This window comes from Microtus oregoni, unplaced genomic scaffold (genome assembly GCF_018167655.1).
Source record: "Microtus oregoni isolate MIOR12 unplaced genomic scaffold, Mior012 000000F_ref0000247, whole genome shotgun sequence".
Lineage (NCBI taxonomy): Eukaryota > Metazoa > Chordata > Mammalia > Rodentia > Cricetidae > Microtus > Microtus oregoni.
The window spans coordinates 25794447-25817144 of NW_024543059.1; the positions used below are offsets into that span (position 1 = coordinate 25794447).

Genomic DNA, 22698 nt, shown 5'->3' on the forward strand with positions numbered 1-22698 from the left:
CGATGTCTTTTCAAAATGTATTAAAAGTATAACGAAAACTGAAGGATAAGTTGGCCACTGGCTTTGTTTATTTCTTCAAAAGCTGACTTCTAATAATTTTAAAGTAGGAGTTTATATAAGTTATCCCAAACCCAGCAGATTTCAAGTGTTTTCAAATGTTTTTGAGTGAACAATGAAATATAGACTACCATTGGGAATCTATCCTCAAATTCTTAAATTCCTCCTAGTCCTCTGGAGGTAGCCAGGAAGAAACAATGAATTCCCTGGGAGTCTCATTTTCATAAGAAAACAAGAGACTGACCTCAAAGGTCAACACCCTGGGTATGAGAACTGGGTCCTCAGCCTGGCCCACAGACTCAGCACAGTGCTGGTAAGAGCTTTAGCAAAGTGCTTCCTCAACAGGTCTTACTTTGGGTCTGGTTTTAAAAAAAGAAAATAATACCAATATGCTCTGATGTCCTTTTCCAAGAGAGGTGAACTGGTACAGTGAAGCTGCATATTAGCAAGGACCCACTCAGACGTGAGCACTGAGCCCTCTAAACATTATTTCCAAGAGGCAGTAAAATACTCAAGAGAAGTATCCAGAAGGGTGAACCCACAAATAATCATATTTTAGAAATTAAGGGAACCACCAGTACAAGTTCTTTTAACTGTGCCTTTAGACCAGATGCCCTGTAAATGGGGCCTGGTGATCCCATAATTGCAGTATCAGGACCTGCAGACAGGGTGCTTCAAGTGAGAACCCTGCCTCCCCCGGGTTATGCAGAGGAGACTGCATCCAGCTCTCAGCATTTTCAAGGCTAAGGAAAGATACACAGGCTCACACATGTTGTCTCAAGAACATACTAGAACAGAGGCCCTGCCAAAACCTACTGTTTGGACTTCTCTAGAACAAGGTCCAGGCTTGAATTCCAGAGAAGGCCCAGTTAAGTCAAGGAGACCCTAGCTAGCTACTGTCTCCAGGGAGCTGGGAGGACACTAAGACCACACACAGCCTGGGATTCACTGAAGGACAGCTGAAAGAGGAAAGTCCTCTTGAGGAAAACAACATTAAGGTTTGGGTTTAGTTTTGTGTGTGTGTGTGCTCATCTTAGCTCAAAGAAATGAAAACAAAATGGAGCAGAACTCTGTTTTTCCAGATAACGCCTGTGGACCTTGAAGAAAAGTAAAAACACATGGGTTAAAAACATAAACTCTGCCAAGAGACTACAAGGAGAATGGTGAAGGTCACCCATGACCCCAGTTCCTCGCAACAGAGATCTTACTACTTAGGATCCCTTCTGGAAAGCTTCCGATGATTATAGCAGCTGACACCTGATCAATCAGATCTCTGTGCACTATTCTGAGTCTTTTTCACTTAATTGATAGGAGTATATAAAGATCTAAGTTTTAAATTTATTTGTTTCCAAGTATGTGTCTGTGTGTTGCGCCTTCGTATGGGCATTTGCACATGAGTGCAGATGCCCTCTGATACCTCAGGACCCCAGGGAATGGACTTATAGGTGGTTGCCTGGGAAGGCAGAATCTGGGTCCTCCAGAAGAACAGTAGGTGCTCTTAACCACTGAGTCAACTCTCCAGCTCCAAGATCTAACTTGAAACACAAAAACAGTCATATAGTAAGAATTGTGTTCTTCTGAAACATATACCGGAAAGAAACTCTTTAACGTGTCCTACTTTCCTCTGTAGAGTGCAATTTCTTTTAAACAATTACCATGGGGATTTTACTTTTTAAAGTATAATAGTGTCACAGCTCTTCACTGCAGAACTGCCCCCATAGCAGCCCTGTTCTCAGTCTTACTGACTAGCAACTCCTTTCAAAGGAGGGAGTGGGGCGGGGTGTAGAACTGTACACCTGGAAAACCTTCCAGCGCCTAGCTCTGTTGACCAACATGTCAAGTGAGATCTGATTGCTACCATCAGAATCTTTCTGCTGCTTCCTGACAGACCAGAGAAAAGGAAGTCACCTAAAAACAGTGGTCACCAATGCTGAGCAGTTGGTTTGGGGAAGAGGACAGCGTCAAGGAGCTAACTCTGCAGGTGCACCCTTCCCCACCCCAGCAGCAGCACAGATGTCTGTTCTGGGTCAGATTTAAATGGCTCTGTGTCCAAACATCCTCATCCCTAAACTCCTGCCTGTGTTTAGTCCCTGCAGTCTACTGCCAGCCACTGATCCTTCAGTGCCTTCAGCGGCACCTGAGAACTCCCACCACCAGCACGGCCTGCTCTCTGGGAGCAGCAGGAAGGCAGCCACGCCTTGGCACTGCTCTAAGGTCCCCTAGCATGCGGTTCTACAGTTCAAGAAGAACTTAAGAGTGACCTGACACTCCCACCTCACCCTGCCAGCCATCCTCCTACAGACAAAAGGACGACAGCCACAACAGGCAGGATTTCTCCTCAAACTCCAGCTCTCAGGAAAACGTCTATCTTGGGGAACCGTGTTTACAGGTCTGGGGAGGTGAAGAACAAAGGTACATTCTAAAGTGAGATTTTAGAAGCTTTCCTTTGTGAATAAAGCGGCACTTCGTGCTCCTCTCCCCCTCCTATCCCCTTTGATAGGAAAAAAAGAGGTAGATTTGAGTCAGCTTATGCTGGATCTGCCATAGGGCCTCGAGAACTTTCTGGGCCAGGCAGTCCCAGCCCAGCCTGCATTCTTCTGGGGTGACAAAGCACCCAGTGGTTTCTCTGTCCTCCAACCACTGCAGCATGGTGACTAAGTCCACAAGAATCCCAGTCGGCACTAGATCCACCCGGAGGACAGGCAGGCACAGGACAGGCAGGGAGGGCCCTCGCTGCCCAGGTCCTAGCCAGGAAGACCACACTCAACTCTTCAGTCCTTTCCTGTGGGCAGCGGGGGCATGATAGCAAGGTGCAATGGCCACCTGTGCTCAGGTGACACCGAAGAGTGTTCGGTTCTGCAGTAGCATCTGGTTCCATATGCACACCTTACTTTCCCATGAGGTCAGAAAGCCAAGGATACCTCTGTAACCTTGGAAAAGACACTCAGGACATGGTGGTGACTCTAAGCAGGCCACCTGAAGCTCAGTGTTCCTAACTAAAAGGCAAGAAATTAAGTGTCACTGCCACGATCACCTCTCAGGAGCCATCCAGGATCTGATTTGATAAATTATTTTCTTAGACTTTATGTATTTTACTCTGTGCATAATGATTACATTTTTTTTTCCCTTACGAGGATAAAAAGTTTACTGTAAACCACATTCCTTTCTTCCTTTACCACAACCTGTCAATCATCAGAGCTGGAGCATCCATTTCATTAAGATTAAAGAATAGTTCGAAAACAGTCTCCCTAGTTCAAAATCAGCCAATCAAAGGAGCCTGATTGCTGATCAGCATCAAAGTCCTGTAAATCAATCCTGCCCAAGGAAGAGGAATGTAGAGAGTTGGCAAAAGCAAGGTCTTACCATTCAGAAACAAGACGCTGTGCAATTAAGCAGCTGTAATTTAACTACGCTTTGGTCATTCTTCTCATTCTATCTCTTCTATCTTAAGAATCACAGATGCCCTCAGCGTGTGAAAGGGGACACAGAGTGACAAGTGGCAAGGAGGGATGGAGAGGAAGACTAGATGAGGACAGGTGGAGAGAGAGAAGGAAGAGGAGGAGGGATGAACAGATACAGGGGAAGAGCAAGCAGGAGGACGCCATGCCAACAGGGCTCTGACCTTATTTTATCAATCACCATGGAGATCCTCCCAAGATATATGAATGATACAACCACGAGCAAAACATCCTCACAAATCCATCAAATAAGGTCTCTCACCTTCAGCTAAGCAAGACAGGCCTTAAGTCATTCCCACAAGAAGGCAGGGCTGGATACTTAGCTGCGAGGTACCTTGCATAACTTATGCCAAGACTCTGTGCCCCAGTTTCCTGGCCCACAAAGGGACTGGCAGGGTGCTGGATGGCTTTGGTCAACTGAACATAAACCTAACTGAGAAAGGGGAATCTCGGTTGAGGAACTGCCTCCATCAGATTGGCCTGTGGGGCATTTTATTTTATTAATAATTGATGTGAGTACTGTCACCCCTGAGCAAATGGCACTGAATATGAAAAAGGTTGCCCCCCCTCACCCCTACCAACTGTGGCAGGTGAGGGAGCCGACCCTCCCCCTACCAGCAGCAGTGCTCCTGAGAGCAGGCCCTGCGCCTCCCCTCAACAGCACAGGAGAGGGGAGTCTGTTGACTGGGGTGTGGGTAAACCGGTCCCAAGACCAATAACATGAGTTTGGAAGATCTGGCCCCACCCTTCATCTGCTATATAGTGGTGCAGGTGAAGGACAGATACCGCCCCCATATGCTTGTGGCAGGTGGGAGAGCTGGCCCTGAGGTCAAGCAGGAGAGCCTTTCCTGCCCCTCACCAGCTGCAGCACTCGGGAGAGTGGCCCCTGCACCTTGCCCATTGCTACATAGGGTAAACTAGCCAGGACAATGCCAGAGAGTTCACCCTGGTGATGAGGAAGGGGGAGAGCTGGCAGGCTGACCAACCCTGCAACTATCCAGGCGCACCCCAACATCCACCCCATCTACTTGAAGGGCGATTTCCTGTAGAGCCAAAGCTGCAGGGTCTCCATGACATGGGGCAGCAAGAGAATATGCAAGAAGATCCCAGTGAGAGCCTATCACTGATGGTGTAGTAGAAACCAGAGACCTCCAACCAGACCAAGGACGTTGCAAAGAACACTTGCAGGTAAAGATATATGGACTAAAGGGTACAGACTCACTGTGTCATACTACAGCTTCTATGACAAGATTTTTTTTCTTTTTCTTAAATTTAATTTGGTGGAGGGTATAAGGGCAGAGGGCAGATACAAAGGGATGAGGAGATGAATGGGATCAAGATGTGTATGATGTGAAAGACACAAAGAATAAAAAAAAAAGTTAAAAAAAAAATAAAGTGGGTCGAATAAGCAGCATTTCCATAGGGCTTCAGTGTCCGTTTCCCACCCTCAGGGTTCCCGCACTGTCTGAGCTCCCGCCTTGGCGCCCCTTAAGGATGTACTGTGATTGGGACACGTAATCAAAACAAGTCCTTTTGGTCACAAACAACTATGGCAGGCGATCTACAGCTCAGATGAGAAAACTGTGGGCATTGCTCAAGAAATGCCACTGTAGGACCCTGGAAGTTCTCAGAAATGTAGCTCACTGCACAAGTTACAGAAACCTCAGGGACAAACTGGGGTCCTAACTCACAAAACCTCGAAGTGTAGGGGAGTCCCTGAAAAGTGTTCACCACAGACTAGCCCCCAGATGTCCTCCCATCAAATGCTTGTGACTCAGAGTGAGAGTTTCTTCTTTTTTTCCGAAAACACTGAGTGATGTAAAGATCTTGGAGGAGGGGACAAAGATCCATCTAAAACCCTGTGTATTGTCTCTACAGCGTGTCCGTGCGGCTCATTCCACTGGCCCATCTCCTCCTTCAGACCAAGGTGTCTGGCAGCCTTGAGAAGGACAGTTGAGGCAGGCGAACTGTAGACAGTAGCTGGTGGTGTCCAGGGCCTTTGGTAACTTGGATGTGGCCACGTCCAAGTCAGTACCCACTCTGGCTCACTAGGACTCTTCTGGGGATTAAAGGGACATGTGGGGCTGTTTCCTAGAGAGTACTGTGCAAAACAGACATTGTAACCGAATTCAACTCCAAGAGCTGCCTTGGCTTTTGCTTCAGTGGCAGTATGCCACTGAATAACCAAATCTGTAGATAAGGCACAGGCTACAAGAGCCCTGCCGTGAATAGTGAGGAGGAAAGTCAATCTTCAAAATGTCTTCACTTGACTCGAGGCCATGAACCCCACAGGAGCGTAATCTCCTACTTTATCAAGCAGGAGCGGGGAGACTGAACTCACTTGCACATACCTGCGGACACAAGGAAAAGAAACATTGGGGTCTCAAAGAAGGAAGCCTCCATTCAACCAGAAAATGGAGCTCTAGGCTAGAGAAAGACCGACAGCTCTTACCTCTGGCTACCAGGGCACAATCAAGAGAGCACTTGCTAAGACCAGTAGAGAAAGGATTTCTGAACTTAAATGAAGATCAGGCAAGCAACCTTAGGCTTCTTCTCACTCACCAGAACCTGCGCCATCACAGCGTTATCCACATCAGCTGTATTCTCCTACAGGAGTCAACCCTGAAACAAAAACGGCCCCTCAACTATGCAGAGTAGGAATCTCCCCTCCATGACTCATTTCTGTTGTCGACATCTAAAATTTCCGATACATAATTGTGTAAAAGCTATCTCGCTAAGCGGTAAAGCACTTGCCGGGCACCTCTAGCAAAAGCACACGGACACGCGTACACACATGCGTGCATGCCCGCCCATAAACACACGTGCGTGTGCTAACACATACAATCAATTGCTCCTGTAAGTTCACAGGTATGGGTTTCACAGGTAACACTACGGGATAATCCGCACAGAAGAATGTCACAGCCTTTCTTTTGTAGTTTGTTCCAGTCTGGTAGTTAAAACATTTATCAGTTTCCCACCATCTTAAAAGATAAATCCCCCCCCCCCCCAAAAAAGGGTAAATCTGCTTCATTCTTTCCATTCTCTCAAAATCACCAACATAGTTAAACTGTGGACTGGCCTAAACGGTTCTCATGTGTTTTCTAACTTGCTAATTAAATTTTTTCTCACTGCTATCATAGTAAAAATCCCAAGAAATCTTGGTCTTCTGGGCATACTACGAAGGGGCAGAGCTGCACTGAATCGTAACCTACTTTCCCCACTTAATAAACAAATAATTTATGTGTATGCTTTTTAAAAGATCTAAAGAGCCCCACATTGTAGATGCTGCAAGTCTCCGCACAACATTAAACGAAGCCTTCTGATGGGAGTTTAAGGAGCTGTTATCCAATAAACTCCAGCCTGAGGATGTTAGCTTCCTCTGTGAGCTCAGATCGCAGTCAGGATCATCAAGACTGGAGCTGCCCCACTCTTTAAATGCTACCGTCCAAGTCACTCTATCATCAACAGGCGGAAAAACCCCAGCTCGCTTCAAAACTCCACATCTTTTCACTTCTCAAATGACCACCTTTTCCAACTACTTTATCTCTGCCTTAAGTACCACAAGCTGAAAGAGAGAATCAATTAGCATTTCTCTCTCTCTGGCCATTTATGCCATTTGTTTCAGCAGATCCTCATCCACGAATCTCTCCTATGCCCATTCATGCCTGCATACTTAACATAGATTTCATATTTCTTCAGGCCAAGGATCACAACCAAGAGTTTTTCTTTAATTAGAGGGCAGAGGAGACACACGCAGAGGGTGGGGTGGTCTGGAACACCTCTTTTTTTACAGACAACTCCAGAGAGCAAAAGACAAGTTGCACATTTGCATCTATACCCTCCCTTTTCAGAGGCAAATGCTGTCAGACATTATAGTGACTTTGTGTCTTTCTCAGCAGCCTTTCTTGTAGAGCAGAAACTAAATGTGAACCCTAAGTCCATGCTCCCTCACACATAAGCTACAGAGAAAAGAATTCAAGTCCTGGTGGCGATGTCCCTGATCCTGATTCCATTCAGAATCCTCGCTGTTGGATGAGCAGAGAGCCAGGAGTGCTGGTTCCCAGCTTCCATAACCCTGCATTTCTGCTGCCCCGTGCCTACATCCTCAACATCTGGAAAAGCGTCAAGCTCTCAGAAGGGGCGACTGTGAGGGGGATAAAAATGGAAACAACCAATTTCGTACCACCTCACTCAACAGAAAAAAAAAAAAAAAACACTTCACCTTATCCTCACAGAATTAAAGCCTTGGATGTTAGTCAGATATAACAAACATCTAAGCCAATGAGGCTTGCGTGCCCAAGCAGAGGGTGGGATCCTGGGATCCAAATCGCCACCCAAATCTCTGCTTTTACATACGGATATGCTTCACATTCCAAACATCTTAAAGTTTGGAGTACAACCTATTCGAGAGTTAAGAACCATGTATACGATGCTGGGTAAACAGGAATGAGCCAGTGTAACATTCTTAAGGAAAGACCTCAGTTTCACCGGAGGCAAATATCTGGTCCAAACAAAACTCTAAATACCAACCAAACTTGTCCTCCTCTGAGCTCTCTGCACTTATTACCTCTATTTCTTTTTCATCTAAAGCTGAGATTATCTTGCCACACAGCATAAGCTGTCACCATCTGATCCTTTGAAGTGTGTGTGTATTCATGTATATGCAGGTGTATGTATTCTGTGGAGGGCCGGACAGCCCTTGAGTGACGGTCTGGATTCACCCTCGAAAACTGTATGCCCTAATAAACTTTTCGTCTGTAAGTTGCCTTGGTCTTGGTGTCTCTTCCCAGTAACAGAAGAGTAACTACGACACTGAGGTCCTGACATTAGGCAATTCTCACTCTCGTCCTGCCAGGAGAAGTGCTATGTGCCGCACGGTGTCTCCTCAGTCCCCTCCATCTCATACTAAGCCTGACTCCTCGATGGCTGCATGTGGTCAGGGCTACACAGAAAGCCGGCACTTTACCTAACGCCCCCTCCACTGGCCTGCCGTTGACTGGGGGGGGGAGGGGGGGGGCAGGAGAAGCAAAAACTATATTCTAAGCAGGGGCATCAGTCTGAACCAGCAAGCTGTCAATTAACTGTGGGGGAGTGAGGTGAGGGGTGAGTGAACAAGACCTTTCCCACCTCCCGACAGAACAGAAACGACCCTCAGAGGCCAAATTACAGCCTCAATGGAGCTATCCCAGCACAACCTAAAGGGGCTCTTGGTAAAGGAGATCTGAGAAACTGTATAAAAGGAAGTGGACAATGACCGGACATCAAATAAGGGGAGAGCTTGTAGAATATTCCAGCAATTAATACTTGCCCTGGCTGAAACCTGCATGACAAACCCAGAGGCCCAAGAGAAGAACACACAGCGAAACGCACTCAACACAAAGACAACACGAGAAGATCTGCATTTTGCTCTAACGTCCCCACAGGGCCGCACTCAGACATCCATCCCTCATCAGCTGCACCTCGGACGACATCAATCATCACCAGCGGAAGAGAACACTCTTTCCCAGGTTATCAAGTTGCTAGATTCTAGACGAGGGAAAGCCGACATGGGTCTAGAAGAATGACTTTAATGAATTTAAATTCATTCCACATAATCAAGTTTCGCTGGTGTTTCTCAGAAGTACTTATAAATAATTCACTTTGGTAACAGCAAAGGCCAGACCAAGAAAATGTCACTTCAAAAATGCAAGACTTAACATAAATCCTACCTGAATTTGCTCTCAGCTCCTCTGACCACCTTTCCTTCTTTCTGCCCCATCACCAAAGTGCTCTGCTAGGCTGCTAGCCTGCATCCAGTTCCTAGGAAGCTCTTGTGAACTTGTGAGCTGTAGTCGCCTATGGCCGTTCACAGTCCACTTCAAGTCAGTCTGGGAGCCAGCTCTTTACCACAGGGCGCAATCCAAAGAGACCAACTGGAATGTCTTATTGTCCATCTTGGGAGCATTTGCCAAAATCCAGGTCTAGGGCAACCACCCTGGATTCTGACCACCCTCCTCAACACTAAATCCCAAAGTCAGAAGAAAACTCAGGACTCACTGTGGCGAAAGATAAGAAAAAGGAGGGAAGGAAAAAGAGAACCTTTGGGCCACTCATGCATGCCAAAGCTGGGGGAAATGTGATCTGTTTCTGTAATAAACCATCATCTTTGTGCGCACACAACTTTCATGCAATGTTCCCTGATCACGAGGCTAGGCTGTGCCTTCCTCTTTTTACCATTTGATCAACTGGGCATCTAGGCCACCAGGCTGGCTTCAAAATGGGAAGGTACAGAGGAAGGTCAGGTTTGTATTTATATGAATATATTAGCCAAAACTGAGACTGGAATAATAGGAGGTTGAAGAGCTCGTAAATGAAGTGCTACATTGAAAACCGGGCTGTGTACATACACCGAGCTTGCTAATAGAATCTGAAGCAGCCCACAGAGTCACTCACAAGTCATTCCCCTCTACCTTGTGAGCTGAAGTGGGGTCTGCACACCACCCTAACTACCATTTCTCTGAGACTGACTTAATTCATCTTCTGCAGTCCTTTCCTTATGATTCAGTGGTTCTCAACCTTCCTAATGCTGGCCCTTTAATACAGTGCCTTGTGTTGTGATGACTCCCCCAACCATAAAATTATTTTCTTTGGTACTTTATAACTGCAATTTTGCTACTGTTATGAATCACAGTGTAAGTATTTCTATTTTCTGATAGTCTTAGGATGACTCTTGTACACCCCCCCTCAAGGGGGTTGCAACCCGCAGGTTGAGAAATACCTCTAGATCTGAGGCCTTCCAAGGACTAGGGTAACAATAGTGCCCACCAAGATCAAGTTGTGGTTATCCAAAGAAGCTCAGGAAACTTTCCAGGGAGACTAAGTCAACTCAAATGTCTGCAACCTGCTCACACCAGTCAAATGGGTGAGGTTCAGAGGCCCTCTGGCCGAGAGCGAAGTACAAATAAGCTTGCATCATTATGGGCAGCGGGACCAAATGCCATCTTCACGGTGTGACCTGCAACAAACCTACAATGAAATGAATCCTGTGATACAAACTCCTCTGGCCAGGTTAGAGGTTTTGGCTTTTCATCCACTGTCTGTCAGTATAAACTGTTTCACCCAGAGCTCCAGCCCACCCCTAATTGACATCTCTGGCATCTAGTGACTCTTAGGAAAGATTTTTTTTTTTCCCCTCAGCAAACAAGAAGTGTTTGTTGAACTACAGAAACATTCTTCAGAGAAAATTATACATTCTCAGAATTCCATTCATAAACCCATATGACCATCAGGACTGGAGACCCGCTGTAGTCACAAAGGATAGTTGGGAAGAGGGAGAAGTTGGGAGAAGCGGGCGAGAACCCCAGTGGTCTGAGATGCAGACAGGGTGGGAAGGAGCACCCAGACGGGGTGGGAAACAGGTCTAGGCTTCTGCTCCCAACTTCTCTCTCTCTCCCTGTGAGGGGAGAAGTTGTGTTTCCTGCACTGTGTTTGAACAGTCTCTGAAACCTCTGTGACTGGTTATTGGGGCGCTTCTGAGGGGAACACTGACACATCACAGACTAATTTAACTATCTCAAACACACTGAGGAGTAGAGCAAAAAAAAGATTTCTCTACCTCTGTGGACTAACCCAGGAGTTTGATAGTACTTACTCTGCAAAGTGTAAGAGGCCATCCATCCAGGGGTCAAGAAATCAGAGGAAACCTCCCATGAGGTCACCACCCCAGGAGAAGATCTAGGTTTTCCTGTCAGAGGACTCTGACTAGTCAGCGCTGGTCTTCATATCACAGTACTTTTAGGAAGTGGGGGCAGCAGGAGACCTAATTCAAATACTAGAATTACCCAGAAGCATTTCTATGGTGACTATCATCTTCTTTTTTCTAATCTCTTCTTTTGGGGAAAGGGGTATGCTCTTTGTATGCTGATCTTCTGTGTTCTCCTCTCCCTTACACTACCAAGGGCAAGTCCCTGGTCTCCGGCTGCTGCTATAACTATCTGAGCATTATGAGAAGCCCCAGAACGGATAACCTGCCTTCACAGATCTGCTGCCAGAGGGAGATGCATTGTATTAGGGCAGGGTCCTCCTTCCTGGTGGCCCAGGAGCCACAGGCAGCTCAGCACCTAGGCTAGCCAGGAGGGACGTCACTGGCTGTCACAGCATGCAAGGCACAGTTTTAGGCCTGACTGTGTGGATGGCAAGGGTTTCATAACCCTGTCCACTACAATCCAAAACTATGAGCCTAGAAACCAACAACTAACCTGTACACTGCTCTGAGCAGTGAGACAAAACTTAGAGCTGTGCCCATCGGTCCTGCCTGGGATGCGAATCATCACTCTGTCTGTCCCCCTATATACACCCTTTTCCCATTTGTCAATTAGTACTGCCTCTTGTTTTCCGGTCACAGTGTTTGTCCTCAAGTGAACATTCTTTTATTTAATAATGGCCCCAAAGTGCAGGAGTCCTGAGTGGTGCTGGCAATTTTATTACAGTATACTGCTGTAACTGTAGCATGCTATTATTGTTGCTAACCTCTACGTGTGTCCAACTTTTAAACTGAACTTTATCATAGATAGTCTATGGAGGGTTGAACACATAAATAGGTGTACTACTCATCTGCTGGAGGTCACGGAATATGTAGGGGAAACTACTAGGCATGCCTGACTACATTATCCAGTGTCTTCATTAAGATTTTTAAAGACAAATTTGAGGCAGTTACATATGGGGTCAGGCTGACAGTTTCTGTAACCAAAGCTGACAAGGTTGAGTATCAAGCGACCAAGTCTCTGTTGCCATCTCACGTGGTTCCATGAAGGAAAACAAATGGCAGGAAGAAAAGGGGACTGAGGACCAAGTCCTTGTTTGTGACCAAGGCCAAAAAAAAAAAAAAACAAGCAACTTCTGTTCAACAATGAGACAAAACAGAAGCCCAGCTTCCGGAAGAAGGCCTGGCATTCCTGCACAACACTTGCCCACCCACCTGATCCTCTGGAACGGAAGGAAGATCTAAGAGAGGACACAGAGAGCCAGTGTTTGTTTCCTGCAAGGAGAGGAGGAAAACGAAACAAAACAAAACAGCAGAGGAAGCCGGGTGGGAAAGGCAGTGGTACGACTGCATATGCACGAACACATAAACACACATGCACAAACACTCACACACAAATGTGCAAATGCAAACACATGTGCGCGCACCAACGAGTATGCACACAGCTATTATTACCCAAAGAAGAGCATAAATAGGCACAGGCTCCAGCCTGAAGCAGATGGCTGCTACCTTCACTCTGTGAGACCTGCAGTTGTCACCCATAAAAATGTGCCTCCTTGTTATCTTCACTAAAAACTATGCCCACTCTCTAACCACTTCAATGTTCTCAGAATGGGAGAAAAAAAAAGTTGCAAAAGATAATATTTAATGTCAACATCATACAGAAAAATCTGTTGGTATTTCTTAAATTCTCCCAAATACCAAGTCTGCAAGCAGAATAAATTCATGGAGTTTGATAACAAAAGAAGTAGAGTCTACATACACCTATAAGGTCTATAGAGGCATCTGGACACAGACGTATGCACATCACCGAGTGTTCTTAAAAGATATGGCTTATCTGGGCAGATATGAAAATTTGAACAATCCAGATTAAATTAGCCAGAACCACTCCTCAACTATGCCCTGTTATTTATGATAATTGAATGCTGGCAATTCAGGAAAAGCGAAAGGGAAAGACCACTTAAGATATGGCAGTAAATATACAGTCAGCCAAGCTTAATGCTCAAACTTTCAGATGGTCTTTGAACACAGCTATTTTTAAAATAGCAGCAGCTGCTACCATTGACCAAGAACTCACTAAATGCTGGGCAGTCTTGTGGGAGCTTTCCAGTTACTCTCTGATCGTCTCTGTTTCATGGATGGAGAAAAGCCCTGCCGTGCTACTTCATGTCAAGGGGAACGTTCTACTCAGAGACACCCACCTTATTAAACCTGAGTCTCTGACTCATCAGGCCATGAGCAGGAAGGAGACACATTTCCAAAGAAAGGCTTCCAGGCCCACCACTAGCCGAACTTGCCTTTTGAGCCATGATACACTGGAGTTGAGGAATGCAATCCAGGATGAGATCAGCCACAGGCTCCTAGGCTCCATGTCACCCCTACTCTAGTCAAGGACGTCACACTGGCATACATATGAGAAACACAACGCAACCAAAGAAAGAAGCTACCAGGAAGAAATTAGAACCACTGTACAAGTAGGCACAGCCAAGAAATAGGAAGGGACTCGGGATATAACTCCCAAAACCTCGAGTTGAAATAAACAAACACTATGAAGAGAGTCTGAACTCCTTGCAGTCCCTAAGAAGACATCCCTAGTGAAAAATAAATAACTTCTAAGGTAGGTCCAGAAGAGTGAAGCCTTAACTGGAGGAGTCAGCCCAGAGCAAACCCTCTCTGGAAGTAGACGCGCTGCTCTAAGATCTGAAGTCTGCTGAGTGGTGTCCCTAAGAAACATGGACACAAACTGCTTTAACACCTCAGTTCAAGGAGTTAGCCATCAGAAGGGCAGAATGTGATCTCCACACCCGACTATAAAAGGCATATAGCACTGAGGCCTAGGGCATGTGACCCCTTCTAAATAAAGATCACCCCCACAGTGGGAGCAGCTGACCAGAACAGAGGCATTCCCAGGGAATGAAGACAAGCTCTTAACACAATGTGAGAAGCCAGAGCCCACTTGTTCAACTCTGGGTCTGCCTACCCATCAGGGTCCATGGGCCTGTCTCAAGGTTTACATCATGATCTATTTTAGCAATCTGTGGGAGCTTGGAGGCAGACTTCATCACGTTTCCAGACATATTCCGGGTCTTCCCAGGTAGCTGAAGATTAAAGTTAAAATAAAACCCTGCCAAATACATGGCTGGACTCTCACAGCACAAAAACTCCAGAGGATTTACAAATGCTTGAACAAGCCTTCCACTTTCTCCCCAGGGAAATATGTACTACCAGCCTGCAAAGAAAAGCAAAGAAGGGGGGAAGAAAGCTGCCCTGGTGACCAGGATTTGATAAACAAGAACTTAAGAACCGGTATCAGGGAAAAACAAAATAACAAGACCCAGAATTGTCTGTTTTACACTGCCAGCCTTCATTTTGAGTTCCTGAACCCATCCTGAGATGATAATGTTTTCCTCTGCCAATAAAGGGGGCCACAATGGTTTCTCATTTTTAGGACAGGAGGAAAAGCCACACTCTGCAGGACCACTGACCCAGTCAGTGTCTTTTTGACCGAAACAAGACTGCCTTGCCAGCAAAGTAAGCTTCCAGTGCAGCTTTTTGGATTTTCTGGCAAAGACATGGCCTCCAAACATGCAACAGGTGTGCTATGAGCCGGTCACAAACTGCTGACTCTGGCAGGCAAAGAGGCATTTAGAGGCCAAGTTTAGCAGTAAGGTCTTGGGCTTTACTTTTATTCTTTTTTTTATTTGATTTTATTATATTTTAGTGGCAGTGTCCATACATAAAATCAAATACCAGAAAGCCTCCATATCAGAGCATCATCTTAAATAAACCCAAGAAAACCACAGGTACTCAGGAAGATTCACCTCTGGAAAGCTGGTCTTTGGGAAATGGCTGCACACCCTAATAAACAGCTTCTGGGGCCAGAGTCAATCTTTTAGACTTCTGCATCTGAGGCCTTGGATCATTCTAACAGTGGCATGAGAGAGATGAGCTCCTATCTACAGTCAATCCTCTCGGCCAATTAAAACTAGAGACTGATGGAGGAAGGTCATTGGTTAAATAAAAAGAAACTGCTTGGCCCTCATTGGTTAGAAGATAGGTGGGAGGAGTAAACAGAACAGAACGCTGGGAGGAAGAGGAAGTGAGCTCAGACTCGACAGCTCTCCTCTCGGGAGCAGACGCCTCAGAGAGACACCATGCTCCCGGCTCCTGGGCAGACACACGCGATGAAGCTCTGACCCAGGATGGACGTAAGCTAGAATCTTCCCGGTAAGCGCACCTAGCTGTGCTACATAGAATATTAGAAATGGGCTAGTCCAGGTGCGAGAGTTAGCCTAGAAGAGGCTAGATAGAAATGGGCCAAGCAGTGATTAAATGAATACAGTTTGTGTGTTGTTATTTCGGGCATAAGCTAGCCATGTAGGCGGCCGGGGTGCCGGGGACACAGCCCCGCCGCCCCTATTTACTACAAGAGACGGTTTGCACAGTAGTGCTCCTCAGCAGCTGTGATGGTGGCAGGGACAGAGGGAACATCAGAACCACATCTTATAATCTACCAATGCAGACTGCTCTTTCTGCTTGGAAGAATGTGGATTTTCACAAAGCAGGTGCTGGGCTCACAAAGCAGCCATGCATGGAAAGATACCGTTAGGATTTACAATACTTCAAAAATCAACCTGCCCGGTGCTAGGAGACAGAACCACTGGAGGCTACAAAGTCCTGTCTTCTTGTAAAGAAGGAAACTCTGTGTAGAACTCAGCCAGGTCTGAGAGCAGAGGGTGGTGGACAAGTCCAGACAAAGGTAACTGGGCAAGGGTGTCGAGGATGTTGCTCGTAGGAGGGGAGGGAACTGCAGCACTACATGATGCAGTAAAATGGAGAAGGGGAGAGCAAGACCACCAAGGAGCTTTCTAAGGGCCTACTACAGAAGTGTAGGTGGACAGCATGTTTATCCAAGATGTGGGACAGTCACTGGTGCCAAGCAAAGTAGGAGGAAACAGAACAGGAGGCTGGAGAAAAGCTAAGTCACTGTTGTGGGAGCCAGCCGTGAGATAAATATGGGCAGGTCACCCAAAGGAAGTTCTTTACTTCCAACCATTATCACCTGCCAGAGTAGAACTCGGCCATTGATAAATTTAATAAAAGGCCTGACTAGTCTCAGTAGTTTACCCTGAAGCAATACCTGGCTGCAGGAAGAACCACAGACTGAGATTATCCGAGCACCACCCAAAAACAGATCATCCAAAGGAAATGCCTAACATTCCAACACTTGACAGTACCCACTCACCAGGATACCCCTAGACAAATGTCAGCCAATCAGGGGTCCTGAACTTCAAAAGCCCCTCACCCCTACCTTTACTACTATAAAAACCCAATTCTAACTGAGCTCGGGGCTCTCTGTTTATTCCAATACGTTGGACGTGCAGAGAGACTGAGTTTGCAAACATGCTGAAAATAAAGGCTCTTTGCTTTTACAACAAGGAGACTGAGTCCTTGCTGGCTTTTGCTGGGACTTTGCGGATTTGGGCATAACAACTGTGAACAATGAACAGAATAGGGTGGAGAATGGCAGAGTGAAGCAACATTTGGGACGGCAAGGGCATGGATGTCCAATCAGAAAAGGAAGCATCTCAGAAGGGGCCCTAGTTGTAGTGTTTCTGGCATGACCATTAGCTAGAAGAACAAAAGTATTGTCCCCCATGGGTGGAACACAGAAAAAGCACAGAAATGAAGAGACATTCCATGGGACAGTCAGCTGCTGGGGGTGGTCTTCTTATGAATGGATGAAATTCAAAGCTCAAAAAGCCACCAGGTGGTGGTGTATGCCTTTAATCCCAGCACTCTGGAAGCAGAGGCAGACAGATCTCTGACTTCGAGGCCAGCATGGTCTAAAAAGCAATTTTCAGAATGGCTAGTGTGGTGGTATGAAAGAAAATGACCCCAAAGGGAATGGAACTATTAGGAGGTGTGTTCTTGCTAGAGGAACTGTGGGGGTGGGCTTTGAGGTGTCCTATGCTCAAGCTATTCCCAGTGTCACAGTCTACTTCCTGTTGTCTTCTGATCAAGATGAAGCCAGGACCATGCCTGCCTGTACACCGCCATGCTTCCCATCATGATTATAACCTTCTAAAACAGTAAGCTGCCACCTCAGTTAAAAGTTCTCCTTTATAAGAGTTGCCATGGTCATGGTGTCTCTTCACAACAATTTTTAAAACCCTAACAAAGATAGCCAGGACTACACAAAGAAACTTTGTCTCAAAAACAAAAATAGAAAAAGCTCAAAAAGAGGCCTGGACTTGAGACTTTATTTGCAACGTAGGTAAGGACAAGAGGATGCTAAAGGAATAGTAAATACAATGAAGTGAGAGAAAGGGTTGAGACTCTGGCCATGACTTGGTCTGAATAATTGTGCTCCAAAATTCATACACCAAAATCTAGTATCTGAGCACACGGTGAGGCTTTGTGATTAAGTCACAGGGATGGAGCCCTCGTAAGTGGAATTAGTGCTCTTGTAAAAGAAACACCAGAAAGTTGCCTTGCCCCTTTCTACTATGTGAAAACATGGTGGAAGGGTAAGGTGAACCCAGAAAGTAGGCCCTCATCAGACAGAGAACCTGTCAGCACCTTTTCTTAGACTGCCTGCCTCTAGCACTGTAAGAAACAAAGCCATTGTTTCTAAGTCATCTGGTTTGTGAAATGGTTACAGCAGTCCAAATAGGCTAAGTTCCATTGGCAGCCACCAGCTACTAAAGCCTAGATAGAGAAGAGGCCAACAAAGCAGCAGCTACAGGGGAAGATGGAGAAGCAGAAGCAATTTCGAAACAAGGACGGTCCAATGATCATACGTGAAGACAATGCCAGTTATTTCCTACTAAAGCAAAAAGGTCATAGGACAATTCCTTCAGGGCCTCTCACTGTTTAAGAACAACTCGAGCCTATATAAAATCAGATATACAAAGAACGCAGCCAATTCTTGCTCCGTACCATTGGCCAGCAGGCATGATCCAAGAAGGGTGAACACACCAAGTAAAAGCAGCCTATCAGCAACGCACAACCAGTGTTTCCCCTTTACAGCAACAACGTCACAGGGTGTTTCTCTTCAGAAGCTGATGTCCTCCCTCTTCTGCCACTAGCCAGCAGGAAACAGCTGGATGGAATTCTTCACATATTCGTTTTAAATGGCTTCTGTGAACTCAAGGTGGGCATTCTGCTGAGGACTCAATACCCTTGCCTTGGCTCCTTGAATGATGATCCAGGGCTCTGACTGGAGACAGGCAGGATGAGACGGTATGATTGAAGCCAGCTGTCTAGAGATGACGAAGGGAAGAACTTAGCCTCAAAGGAAGCCACTAAAGCTGCACTCTCCAGAGGAAAGAGAATGCCAGTCATCCATACTGCAAACATTCTAGTGGCTACGTCCAGAAGTGAAGGGAGGCAGGTGAACTGATTGAAACAGTGCAGTTTTCTTTTGCAAATATATCCATCACAGTATTATTTCAGTATAGAACCAATTCAAGAAATTGCATGAAATTGTTCAAGAATTTTTCCTATATACTATATCCTCCAAGTTTTACACCAGTAGCGGGTCTTTTCCTTGGGGCAGGCCACACAGCTCGGGCACACGTGGCTAGTGGCTACGATGCACATGACAGCACAGACCGTATAGGAAGTGAGCAGAGGAAAAGAAGTCTAGTGGAAAGAGAAAACCTACAGGAGCCGGTGACCTTGGCTGAGTTTTCAGGTTAGGGTAAGAAGACAATATCCTTGAATGGACTCTGCGGTTTTACTCCATTGTGAAATCACAGGACACATCACCAGGACTGGCACAGCTGGCCAAGGAAGAGGCTGCAGAACACGGCCTTGGGAAGACCAGTTCCAGTCAACAGGCTCTCTGGCGTCAGGGCTCAATTTCTAACCCTGGTTGCTTTCGACTGTTTTCTTTTTAACCTTCCATCCACTCTGTGAGGGAGGCAGGTTCCGTGCCATTTTGAAGATGAAGAAACTACAGCCTACGCAATTGAAATGACTTGGTAATTTCTGGCTACAGACCTTAGACTCTGACCCAGAATACAGGCCTTATCTCTGCCCTGAACTTCTTCAGAAACGGCTGGAGAGAGCAGTGAGACAGAGGCGGCTGTGAACAGTTGAGCAGGTGTTAGCTAATGATGCTGTAAACAGCACTTCCCTTTGCGCACAGCTCATAAGCCTCCCAAACGCTTGCTTGCCTGAACTTAGTCTGGTCACCATTACAGGGTAACATGATGGCTCTAGGAACAGGCCTAACCACAGCTCAGGACAGCCCAGTCCCCCGGACTCTCATTTCTTTCTGCATTCAAATCTCTGAGAATGCTTTCTAAGATAAAATTTTTCAAATGCCAAGGCTACTTTAAAAACAAAATTTGGGGGCCTGGAAAAATGACTCAGCTCTTAACAGCACTGGCTGCTCTTCCAGAGAACCCAGGTTTGATTTCCTGCATTCACATGGCAGTTCATACCTGTCTGAAATTCTGGTCCAGGGACACCACACTACTACATTCTTGTGGTGAACAGTCACACTCGCAGATAAAACACCCCAACACATTAAATAGGTTTTTTTTTTAAATTAAAATAAATAAAATAATTTGTTGCAATGGGCAAGGTAATTCATTCCTGCAATGCCAGGACTTGGGAGACTAGGGCAGAAGAACTGTCAGGAATTCAAGAGTAGCAAGGTTCTAGGCCAGCCACAACTACAGATTGAGACCTTATCTCAAAACCAGCCAAAAAGATTACTGTTTTTTTCAAAGATAGGGAATTTAAGACAAAGATAGGAAATTGTTTTAATCAACCAGGAAAATACCTTCTTCCACTTAGCTACTGACCAGTAGGATCCCGGCCTCTACTATTGTATCATAGCTCATACACCCCCCAACACACATATACACACCTCACCCCACAACCCCCTCCCCAACACACACACACACACACAGAGAGAGAGAGAGAGAGAGAGAGAGAGAGAATATAACAATGTGTGGCTTCCTACTTGGGCCCCAACCAACTAAAGGGATGTTAAATCAGCTACCTGTAAAGGCTGAACTTGTACTAGTTGATTATACGCATTTCACAGATTAGACAAGCCTATCAACTTGGGGGTCTGGAGGGTTTCTTTTTGAGGAGGGCTCTTTCTAACTAGTTAAGATATATAGACTCTTTGAGTCTTTAACTGGGTCAGCCGTTAACAGCTAACATGCTAAGGGAAACCTTGATAGCCACTAAGTCTAAATATTGTTGAATTATTGAATGCAATATAAAGCAAAATCCCTGAACCACAGCCACATTCTAGCTAACGAAAGACAAAACAACAACTTGATTCTCATGGCATTTATCACATTAGGATAAGAGCTCAGGTATTCCACAAAGGAAATATGTGCACTGTAGATAAACAAACAAGCTTCAAGCATCATCAGGTGACTCGGGGGCCGCTGAATGTTTTCAAGTTTCCTTCACTAAGTAACTGCGTAAGACTTTCCCAACAGGTATACAATAATGGAAATGAAAGCCCGGGGTTTCAAAGACACACCCTCCTACAGAGCTATCTCAAGCAGAGACTGAACCAGGGACTCATGGAAACTAGCACACAGGCCTCCTATCTATCAAGTGTTCCATATTAAACTGGGTCTCCTAAATCCCAGTGTCCTGAGAGCCATGGGTCACTTTCACGGGACATTAGTGAGGACCACACATTTCCTCTCATCAGCCATATTCCAAGTCGGAAAACTCATACGAAGGAACTCTTGCTCTATAAAGATGACGATGACGACGATGATGATTACGATACTATATAATCCTTTTACACAAAGAATGCAAGAATGGACCTGTGAGAAGCTCCTTTCTGCCCAGTCAGGGACTTACAAAGCACACCAAGTCACCTTTCCCATCCCAGAAGCTAAAGTTTAAAAAACGTCTTAGCCCCCCAAATACAGAGAATTCTTTCTAGCCAGACTTGGCCTCCGTCCAGGCCCCAGTCTTATATACCCTCAGCTTCCACCCACAGAGGAAAGCTAGCCAAGACCAACCCTGGCCCATCCTCAGGAAACATGTCCACAAGGCAATGTGAACACGTGAGAGAACCTCACCCTGCCCTGACAGAGACAAAGGGAAGGAGGAGGAAGAGGAGAAAACAAACAAGAAGGAGAAAGCAGAAGTCCCATGGCCGCAAACTCTTACTTTTCTGGCAGTGATTTGTGGTCCAGCAGCGGTAGTTGTACTCGTTGTTGATGGTGGTCTTCTCACACATGGGCTTCTCCTCCAAGGTCCCAGGACACAGGTCCCCGCATTCCTTTGGGGGCTTGTTCCCCACAATGTAGTTATTGGACACTGCATCCAAAATGAGAGACCAGTCTATAGTGGAGAGGTAACAGAGGTCAGCATTCTTCTCAATCCTGATGGCCCCCCGCGTAATGTTCCTCAGGTTATAAAGCCCAATATCCTTGAGATTGGTCATCTCAAAGATGACCAGGGCGTAGTTGTAGAAGAGTTTCCAGCCACGGATGACTGTGAGGTTGGGGAAGAGGTCTCCCAGGCTCTCGAGGCCGGCCACTCGAAACAGCAGCAAGTACTCGGTGATGACTGTGAGCTTGGGAAAGCGGTAGCTTCGGTAGTCCTCGGCCTTGGAGATGAGCAGGATGTGGAGGAAGCCCTCAATCACTGTGCAGTTTTCCAGGCGCTTCAGCTGCTGGTAGTCGTTGCGGATGTCAATGCCGGGCCCACAGACTGAAGGGAGACAAGAAGGCAAAGCCGGGCATTGTTAAACAGAGATCATTCTTAAAAATGACTTTCCAGTCCCCCAAACAGTGAGTTTCCATGAAACCTGCATTATCATTAAAGGTGACTCAGTTTTTTTAGTGCAAACTATTAAGACATGGGCTGCAGAATGCACACCTGCATAGCTACCTAGTTACTGTCGCTCGTGCACCTACGCTGATCCAGATGTGACATGCTCACTGACTCATGGAGAAGACAGCTATATTAACCATCCAAACTAAAGCTTTCAGTCCATGGTCACATAGGGTTACATGCAAAACTCCATGATATAACTCAGTCTAGCCCTGAGTTGACAAGTTTCTCAGTCCCCGACCCTTCCATAGAGTGCAAGTTACCAATGCCTAGACAAAAGCTCAGCAGCCAAGTGTCAAGAATTTACTACTGTGTCTAGCCCAAGAGACACCAAACAATGAGGTCTACTCAAGAACAGTTACTGTGACCTGGAGAGCAGACCCCATTTGATATGGACAGAAGAAATAACCAAATAAAAGACGGTATGAAAGGAAGAGGCACACACTTCTAACTTGTTATGTTATAACTTTAACATAATGCATTGTGATAATTAAGATGTTTCCTAAAGATGTTAAGAGATGTCAAAGTCTGTAAAAATCACTAATGATCTCAACAGTCACAGATAAACAGTGTTCATCTGTCTGTGCCAAGCTTTTCTCTGCAAATAAT

The 22698-nt window shown here is 46.0% G+C and overlaps 1 protein-coding gene across 2 annotated transcripts in view; it reads right to left on the reverse strand.

The window, feature by feature from the left end:
- Igf1r (insulin like growth factor 1 receptor) overlaps nt 1–22698 on the reverse strand; it is a 274877-nt gene that overhangs the window by 206539 nt on the left and 45640 nt on the right. For both annotated transcript variants that reach the window (XM_041660522.1, XM_041660514.1), the window contains exon 2: nt 21421–21966. In XM_041660522.1, the coding sequence (XP_041516456.1) occupies nt 21421–21966 (546 nt within the window). The remainder of the gene's footprint in view (nt 1–21420; nt 21967–22698) is intronic.